This window comes from Ipomoea triloba, chromosome 9 (assembly GCF_003576645.1).
Source record: "Ipomoea triloba cultivar NCNSP0323 chromosome 9, ASM357664v1".
NCBI lineage: Eukaryota > Viridiplantae > Streptophyta > Magnoliopsida > Solanales > Convolvulaceae > Ipomoea > Ipomoea triloba.
In genome coordinates, this window is record NC_044924.1 from 17578474 (window position 1) to 17588193 (window position 9720).

General features: G+C 37.0%; 2 protein-coding genes across 2 annotated transcripts; both read left to right on the top strand.

The window, feature by feature from the left end:
- The first annotated feature begins 1510 nt into the window (after window positions 1–1510).
- On the top strand, window positions 1511–6210 carry LOC116030628. Its single transcript, XM_031272935.1, has 9 exons — window positions 1511–1737; window positions 2327–2591; window positions 3135–3236; window positions 3367–3449; window positions 3543–3659; window positions 4250–4352; window positions 4433–5276; window positions 5597–5799; window positions 5893–6210. The coding sequence occupies exons 1-9, from the start codon at window positions 1616–1618 to the stop codon at window positions 6007–6009; spliced, it is 1956 nt and encodes a 651-aa protein (XP_031128795.1). The 5' UTR covers window positions 1511–1615; the 3' UTR covers window positions 6010–6210.
- A 1778-nt stretch (window positions 6211–7988) lies between these two features.
- LOC116029652 lies at window positions 7989–9275 on the top strand. The gene has a single exon (XM_031271699.1). It carries the CDS (start codon window positions 7989–7991, stop codon window positions 9273–9275), a length of 1287 nt encoding a protein of 428 aa, XP_031127559.1.
- The last annotated feature ends 445 nt before the right edge of the window (window positions 9276–9720 follow it).

Consider the following 9720-nt stretch of genomic DNA (forward strand, 5'->3'; position numbering starts at 1 on the left):
TTATTAAAATATCTTAACAAGATATTTGTAACAAGATAATTTTTATATATTAATTTTATTTATACACAAAGAAATAAAATAATATATTTATATGATAAATGATCAATTAATGTCAATTTTGATAAATATATATTATTATTTTATGTACCTCAAATTTATTATTATTATTATTATTATTATGGGCAAATTATGCTGTGGACCCAGGTCCATCTTGTAAGGTGGACCTGGGTCCAAAACTACGTCGTTTTTGTCTTTTTTTTTTTTTTTTTTAATTAGTAAACATATTGCTGAATATAGAGTTGTCCAAAAATGTGTGAATGTAGAGGTTTCAAAGTGTGAATGTAGAGTATAGAAATCGTGAATGTAGATTTATGATTGTGTGAATGTAGAGTTGCCCAGAAATGTGTGAATGTGAAAGTTTCAAATTGTGAATATAGAGTATAGAAATCATGAATGTAGAATTATGCATGTGTGAATCTGTAATAGAGTTAAAGAAGTTCTAGCAACTTGTAGCCCTGTAATGTGTGAATGTGGAGTTCTCAAGTTGTGAATGTGGAGTATAGGACCTGTGAATATAGAGTTTTGAATGTGTGAATGCATAACATTGGTAATATAGTTACTAAACATATAATCCTGTAATGTGTGAATGTGGAGTTTACAAATTGTGAATATAGAGTATAGTGTATGTGAATGTAGAGTATAGTGTATGTGAATATAGACCTAGGTCCACCTTGCAAGGTGGACCTGGGTCCACAGCATAACAACCCATTATTATGTACATGGGTCAATATGGGCAAATTATACCATGCACCACGGTGCACATAGCAATGTGCACCACGTACGTAAACGACGTCGTTTTGAGCATTGTAAATTAATCGTCTTTTTTTTTTTTGGAAATCACGTTTTCCGTTTCGCCCGGTTTGTGTATTATGTTAATATTCTGTGTATTCTAGGTAATCGTTCTGTGTATTCCAGTCAATCATTCTGTGTATTCTAGGCAACCGTTCTGTGTATTCATGTTAGTAACACATGTTGTGATGTGTTTGTGCATTCGAATGTTTAGGAGGATGAGTTCTGTGTATTTTGTGTCAATATTCTGTGTATTGATGTTATTAACATATGTTGTGATGTGTTTGTGCATTCGAATGTTAGAAAGATGAATTCTATGTATTTTGTGTCAATATTCTGTGTATTCTGGGCAAACATTCTGTGTATTCTAGGCAAACGTTCTGTGTATTCTAGATAATGATTATGTGTATTATAGATAATGAATTTCATGGAGTCATTCGCGTCCACATCCACTAACATCAAAACGACGTCGTTTTGGATCGTGGTGCACATTGCTATGTGCACCGTGGTGCAGGGTATAACGATTGGTCAATGTGTAGTTTGTCCAATTAGCCATATGGGCTCATTATTTAGTGGCCCATGGCCCAATGTATGTGGATTTTTACATATATGCTTCGTGAATACAAATAATTTTCCCGCTAAAGGCAGGGTGATGGCAATCTTTCGTTTTCCCTCCATCTGTTCAAAACTTTGGCTCCACTGAGCACTTTCATCCACATTATCTCTTCTCGGAGATTGAGTGGGGGCAGGGGGAGAGAGGAGTCCAATGGTCGGAGGCGAGAATGAGAACGCGAAGACCATTTGCTCAATTTGCTTCGAAGATCTTAAACCTATTGTCGAAGATCTCCAATCGATTTCTATCTGTGGTCACGTCTTTCACGAGCTCTGGTAAACCCTTTGTTTCGTTTCCTTTTTTACGGCAATCTATCTGGTAAATGAAATGTGAAGTCTTTTCACGTTGGTTTTTAACTACATAGGCTTCACAGTGAGACATTTAGGGATTTGTACCATTTTTTCTTTTTTGCTGTAAATGGTGACGATGCCATTTAGAATCATTAATCTTGTTTAGAGGTTCCATGTCTGCATGAAATTAACTATTTTGTGTCTAGGATTTATATTCATTTATGTATTTTTCTTTTTAAGAGGTTGATATGGTGTTTTGTTTTGTTTTTGTTTTTGAAACAGTATTGTATTTCTCTGTGTGTTTCGCAGGGATTCAAATTTGATTAAATTGCTTTAATGAATGTTGCTCCGTACACTATAACTTGCATTCTTGGTTTATGTATTTGGAAATAAAATTGGCATATATACTGATCTAGTTGACCTAAATTTTCCTGAAAAATATGTGAGCCAGCTTTAAATTATGTTTCATGTATATGTAGCTATCATTGTGCCTATTACAGGTTTACTTGCTTAATTTTAACATTTCTATACACACACATCTGATTGCATTTTTTTTCTTTTTGGCAAAATTTAGTCTTCAGCAATGGTTCGAATATTGCAAGAATGGAAAGAAGACTTGTCCTGTATGCAAACAGGCCTGTAAGGAGAAGAATGTGGGTCGGCTTTATTTTCAGTCAGTTGGTGAAACCACTGAAGCAAGCTTCACCCAGAAACTGCGTGACTGCGAGCAGAATCCAGAAGAGTTGCGGAGAGAGGTCAAGAGATTGCAGGGGAGAGTTTTCGGACTGGATTCTGCTCTGGAGAAACACCAGAAAGATCTCAAAGATATTACTGAAGAGGTACGCTATCATTTTGTTTTCTATTTTCATGCCTCAAACTGGACAGTAGAACTATTATCTAGCTGTGTTCATGAGAGAGAAAATAGTTCTATGTAATTTGTCACACATTTCTAGAGTATATTAAACATTGAACTGTCAGTAAAGATATGATTTCAGCACTGAAGAACTATAGTTTGGCTTTTTGTTGCTGAAAGGACAGGTCTAAATAACTAAATCTGTTTTAAGGGTGTTTGGTATTATTTGACTTTGATTTATGATAAGGGCAATAAATGCAAAAGCTAAATACTTGTATTTAATTTTCCATTTCGTGGCAACAATTAGATTTCACAGTTTAGGAGGTTGTACAAGAATCATACCATAAGGCCAAAGAAAAGAAGTTTATATTCTGGAACATTGAAATAGTTTGGAAGTTAAGATAAAAGGCTTTATTCTAGGAAAATTCCTTAAAAATTGGATTTTTGGGTTCTTCTATCCATTCTACTTGAGGCCATTGTTTTCATTTTTCTGATGATTTTTCTTTTGATTGCAAAAACCTTGTTTTAGCTGTTAGCATGCAAGGAACAGGTCAAGATTGAAGTGACTCTGAAAAATGAGGCTCTGAAACAGAGTGGTATGGCTCAGAACTTGCTTTATGTGAAATCTAAGGTACTCACAGTCTTGCTTTGTCGGTCATAGTCAATGTGTTGACTGTTAAATGTGCTCTCTTACTTGAACATGCTTTTGTCTACAAATCAATTGAAAACTTCTTAGTCCTTTGAGGCAATTTATGTTGCAGGACCTGGAAAGGTCAAATTCAGAATGCACAAGGCTGCAGGAAAGGAACCTCTCACTGGCCAAGGAACTTGCAGCACTCAAGTTGTAGGTGACTTTCCTTAGTGGATAGCAAGTATTGAAGTTCTTAAACCATTAACATTGCTTTTTGAATTTAATTTTTTATGGGTTATTTTGTAGGGTCTGTGATTTGAACTTGGAGGAAGAAGATGTCCTAAAGTTTGCTTCATTAGGTAATGAGGCCAACAGTAAAGAGACAATTGATGTCTTGAAAAGGTCATTGGTCATCCGTAACAAGTAAGAGATTTCAATCCCAATTTACATTTTTACATTCTTTGCGTGTGGTTTCTTGAGTGATGTAATTCTCGCCCTATAGTTTTCAGGCATGTGGAAAGACAAGCAATTAGTACCTTAATAGATACTTAAAAGAATGTTTAAGATAAAAAATTCAACATGATAACAGCAGAAAAACCTTAGAAATCTGAACTTTGATATAAGTCTTTATCCTGCATTATTGAGAAGTAGACTTTAACTTCAGAAGTATAGTATCAAAATTCATGAAAAAAATCAGTGTCTTTTCCCAAGCAATATGAATGCTAGTAATTGTAATTCAAACATTGTGGCATGAAAAGCTACTGAGTTGGGTTGGTAGTTGTGTTGGTGATTTCTTTAACCCAATTTTTGATATGTAAAATCATTCTGTTGTCTGTTTTTGAAACTTCTCTCTTGTGTTTCTTTTACCTTGGGAAGGTGAATGCCAGTGTCCTTAGGTAAATGACTTTGTTGTCTGGTTCCACACTTCCATGATAATGCTGCAATGACCAAACACCGTGACAACTTAGAAATGTAATTTTTCTTAATCTGGATGTCTTCTTGCAACATCTCAGGAGTTACAAAGAATTGATGGTGAAGTGCAATTCTCTTGGAAGAGGAGAAGCGCGTTGTCTTAGTAAACTTGAGAAGGCCAAAGCCAAGATAAATAAACTGAAAGTAAGTTCATGACACACATAGTGAATTTGATTGGGTTAGCTTGAGCTTTGAAAAAGACTTACAACTGCAGCAATTGATAGGCAAGGGTTCAGGAACTCGAGACAGCTGTCGAAGCAAAAGAAAATGAAGCGTTGAGAACTTTAAGGACTTCCAAGAGGACTTTTGAGGTAGATGCAGCTGATGCTTTTGGTGCAGAACCCAAATTTAAGAGGTGCTCATATGAGGATCAAAATAAGCGGCATCTTGAGTCAAGGGTTGATTTGGATCAAGGCAATAACATCCATACTGATTTACTTTGTTCAAGAAAGAAGGAAAAATTGAAAGTGAAGGATAGTACAAGAAGAGTTCCAAGTGAAGATACTGTTGCCTGCAGTCTGCAAGAGAATCGGGAATTTTCTTTTCTTAAAGATAAAGATATACATGAGACTTCTACTTGTGGAAATGAAGGCCTGTACGAACACTTGATGCCCACAACTAGTAACAAAACAACTCTCCTTGATTGCCATTTGTCAACAGTAAATGCTTCCATGAGGACAATAAGTGGGATTCAAGTGCCACAAGTAGAAAACAAGGAAGAAATGCCAAGCTCAAGGAATTCCATTAAGAACAGTAAATACATATTACCTGAAACAAATGATGCCAATGATGATGATTTGGTGCTTTTAGGTGACACAACTCTAGCTCAACCCTCTTTTCGCAAACGAAAAGAGACTCCGTCCATCCTTGCCGGACCAGATATTTCACTAGCTGCAGAAAAGGAAGAAACTCCAAGCTCAAGGAGTTCTAATAAGAACAATAATTACATATTACCTAAAACAAATGGTGCCAATGATGATGATTTGGTGCTTTTAGGTGACACAAATCTAGCTCAACCTGCATTTCATATAAGAAAAGAGACTTCTTCGTCAATCCTTGCTGAACCAGGTTTTTCTCTAGCTCCCTCTAACTGCACCGAGTTGATATTTGAGGCTTCTAGGTTACTCTTGACAGCAAGCAAACTAAGTCATTCTGCACCAAATAAGGCATTTTGACATTGGAAAGCTCTTTAACTTCTATGAACCTTGGTTTTATGAAATTAAGAAATGACTACTAATTAGTTTTTCAAGCTTTTCTCCATTTATTTTTCATTCTATTGTCTGTATGGAGGTTGTTAACATTTCAGTACTTGTTTTGGATATCTTCTATATCTGTTTTGATGAGAACTATTTTATCTGACATTTTGAATTTTTGATGTGAAAACCCAGGGGACCGTTGCTTCTCTGGTGGGTTGCTAGGTCCTGATGGAACCAATTGGCACTTAGGGAAATGGTGCAAGAAGGTACAGAACAAGGGATCAACACCAGCGTTCCAAGGATCCACTACTGTTGCTGGTGATTTGATTGCTGTTGGAGCAGATGGTAGAGGTGGTAGGGTCAAAGTTCTACGATCCTCGAACCACAAGACCTTGGTGAGAATCAATTAATCCTTTTTTCTCCAGCAATTCCACACAATGGAACCGTACAAATCCAGCTATAATCCTATCTTATACTTTTGTGAGCAGGATAATAACAATGCATCAGCTTCAGCTAAGAGAATCAAGTATGGAGTGAAAGCAAGTAGTATGCAGTCTCAAGGGTGCTTGCAGATAGAACACTTCTTTAGTAAGGCTGGCCAATAAGTATACTCTTAATTCTTTACAGTATGTGTCAAGTACTGTAAAACATCTATTTCTTATTTAACTGCATGGAACATGCAACAGCAATACCAGCCTTCATGTAGATTAGAGCAAGAGCTTTTAAGATAAAAAAGCGGATTTGTTTATGTTGGAAGCATTCACTGAAATACTGATAGCACTTTCATAAATTAAACAGAATAAGCTGGTCTATGCTACATTTTGCTGTGTTGTCAAAGTTTAAGTACATCTAAATGCTTAGACATGGAAGTTGTGAAGTTCTTAAGATGGGGGCTACTTCAATTTTGCCAATTGGAACTTTTACTAGTTTTCCAATGGGTACTCCTTCGAAATGATTTCTGGTAATAAATCTCTCTTAGAAGTCTGAAATCTCAATAAATGCTTCTATAATATAACCCCACCCACAAGCTATGCTGTTCAATTTGACTATATACAAATGGTGATTTAGACAGTATACTGATATAGGCATAGGTTGAAGGAGATATTTAGACTTTTAGACTGGGCCTTGCATTTGGATCGGATTGGTAAAAGGGAATGGAATAACATAATTTTCATTTCACATTAGTGTCTACCAATAAGCTTCACTACTTAGCTATGTAATCACATTCAGACTATTGAGTTCAAGGATCTCTACATTTTATATATCTCCCTTCACATTTATCCCAACAATAAATTCAATCAGTTCCCCAAAGACAACATGACTTTCAATTATTTTAATTTATAATTTGATTTTCTCAAGGGACTAAGGGGTGGGTAAAATGCAGAAACAAATCGAGAAGCAGGTTTCAGCTTTTGCTCTTATTTCTAAACAAGTGAGGGGTGGATAAAATGCAGAAACAAATCGAGACGCAGGTTTCAGCTTTTGCTCTTATTTCTAAACAAGTGAAAAGTGTTGTAAAAGCTACGGGCTACTTAAATTAAGCATTAATGTTCTAAATTCCAAGTTACCCTTTAACACAATTTTTCTTAAAAAAAAAATAAAATTCTACATTGCAAAATTGAACCAGACTCTCAAAGAAAATAAGAGTTTATTTCAATTTTGGTCTCGTTTCAAAAAAAAAAAAAGTCGTCCTATGACTATCGGGGTATTGTCAATTTTAATCCGCAACTTTCAAAACTAACAATTAAGTATCGTAATTATTCAATTTGCTGAGACAAAATGGGATAAATAGCTAGAGTTCACTTTCCCCTTTTCATTTCAACATGAAATGACAATATCTCCCGTATCATTAAACACATTAAACTGAATTAAACCATTTTAGCGATAATTGGCCGACAATTTGGTTGGACGGACCAAAATTAATAAAAATTGACAATACCCTAATAGGCATAAGACCAAAGGTGAAATTAACTCAGAAAATAATTATATTGCCATAGACTCATAGTTATACAACTTTATACTTCTTGCATTGTCAAAAAGTATAACCTAAAAAAAATCCTTTTTAAATTATTGTACTAGGACTCATCCTAACAATCATCATGGTTCACATAGCTGTGTGGATCATACTATCAAATAATATACATTCAGTACACAAATAATATACTTTAATATATTAAAAATGTACATTGTATTCAGAAAAAATACATTATTTGAATACTGAAATTATATTATTTTGTATAATGTACATTCAGAAGTATCAGAACACGAATAATCTGCTTTTAGTATTACAAATGTATTTTTTATTGTGGTCTACACAATAATTTGTCTCAACCTAAATTTTTGAATTTTTTAAATAATTTTAATCCATTTTATATTTTTCATGTGTGAATGGTTAACATTGAAGGTGAAATTATGTCTGCTAAAATAAAGAAATTAGGTTTTGTTCCCCGCATGTGAAAAACAATTGGCGTAATTGTCATAATTTTTAAATTTTATTTTTAATGTTAACAATTCATGCATGAAAATTAATGATAGATTACAATTAAAAAATGCGATGAAACGGAACTTTGAAACGCTCTCTACTATGGCTTCTCAACGGTACTCCGACGAGGATGATCTGCTTGAACGTAGCACGAACAAGCCGAAAGTGGATGATGGATTGCAGGATGCGATAGACTCTGACGCGGCTGACGGATCACCATCTGAGATGGTTCCAGATGCCCACACGAGTGCTGATGGTGAGGTTGTTGCCGAGACACAGTTGGAGGAGATGCCGGGCGCTGATCGTCCGGAATCTGACATGCAAATCGAGGCAGACTCTACGCCCAATCCCGCACCCGTGGTTGAACCAGCGCAGCTCTTGCCAGTGGATCCCAATCCGGTGGATAGCGGGGCCGAGAGACCTCGTTCCTATTTGGATTCGGTGGTTGGGAAGGGCACTGATGCAACACCTTTTTTGGTTGACAACATCGCTGATGCGGGAGGGGATGATCTTAACGCGGAGGAGGTTCCCGATGATGAAGACGACGATCCCACTTGCCCTACTGTCCGCCTCTCAGTGAGGGAGAAGGAGCAGATTCGGGAGCCTTGGCGACAAACGTTGATTATAAAGGTTATGGGCAGGCGTGTGGGTTATGCTTATCTCCTTCGGCGGCTGACAACAATGTGGAAACCTAAAGGACGACTGGAATTGATAGCGCTTGAGAACGATTATTTTTTAGTCAGATTTGGATTGCGCGAAGATTTGGAATTTGCGAAGTATGAGGGTCCTTGGATGACCCTTGATCATTACTTGATCGTGAAGGACTGGGTGCCGACCTTCGATCCGACTGTTGACACTACAGAAAATGTCCTTGTTTGGGTCCGTTTCCCAAATCTCCCCGTGGAATTTTATAATCTTCTATGTCTGAGGAAGATTGGTAATAAGCTGGGGAGAACTGTGAGAGTAGACCACACAACCAGTTTGGTGTCAAGGGGTAAGTTTGCCAGGGTTTGCGTAGAAATCGACATCACTAAGCCGCTCATTTCCACGTTTACTTTGGAAGGTAAGGTTTGGAAGGTGGCATACGAAGGTATCCATCTGGTGTGTTTCGCGTGTGGTATGTATGGTCACAGGCTGGAGGCTTGCCCGACGGCTGGTGAGAGTGTTATGGACGGATCTGAGGGCAGCACTACTCCACGCCCTCCGCAATCGGCGGGCCCTGCTCATGCGAATACACCACAAGGGCCCGACAAGGGGAAGGCTACGACGTCTCGCATTAGACCGTATGGCTCGTGGATGATCGTGACCCGAAAAGAGCGCCGACAATCTAGACGTCCTCAGGGTGCTGGACAATCGAGAGAAACTGTAACCCCTCGCCTATTCCTATAAGACTAAGGTTCGGAAAATATGTCTTTAGGCTATGAAATTCATAAGATGATCTCCCGATGCTTCAAAGGAATTTTTATAAGGGAGTATAGTTGTTATTAAGCTGCGATCATACGTACCGGTCGCGAACCGTAAAATTTTTAAGGAACGAATTTTCAGCTCGGATTTCCTAGGAAATGGATGATTATGCGTATTATGACTAAGTATGAACTTCCTGCTTGGTTAAGTTGGAATTAGACAGACTACAAGGGTGAAAATTTATTTTGACCGTAACATCGCAGAATTTCGCGGTGTACCGAACCAGCCCAATTTTAAGTTTCAGTCTGGGATAAATTTTTGGTTTCGAAAATTATTGGAATTAAATTATTTTCTACCGAGAATTCATCTGTTTTAATCCCGAACAGTCCAAAAGAAGATATTTTCCCTTACCCACCACAAGGTAGTGACA

What these genes read in the sequence shown, in the direction of transcription:
- LOC116030628 (XM_031272935.1), top strand. Translation starts at nt 1,616, where the DNA reads ATGGTCGGAGGCGAGAATGAGAACGCGAAGACCATTTGCTCAATTTGC. An exon ending in CACGTCTTTCACGAGCTCTG is followed by an intron (nt 1,738 to 2,326) that starts GTAAACCCTTTG and finishes GGCAAAATTTAG; the next exon opens with TCTTCAGCAATGGTTCGAAT. An exon ending in CCTCGAACCACAAGACCTTG is followed by an intron (nt 5,800 to 5,892) that starts GTGAGAATCAAT and finishes TTTTGTGAGCAG; the next exon opens with GATAATAACAATGCATCAGC.
- LOC116029652 (XM_031271699.1), top strand. Translation starts at nt 7,989, where the DNA reads ATGGCTTCTCAACGGTACTCCGACGAGGATGATCTGCTTGAACGTAGC.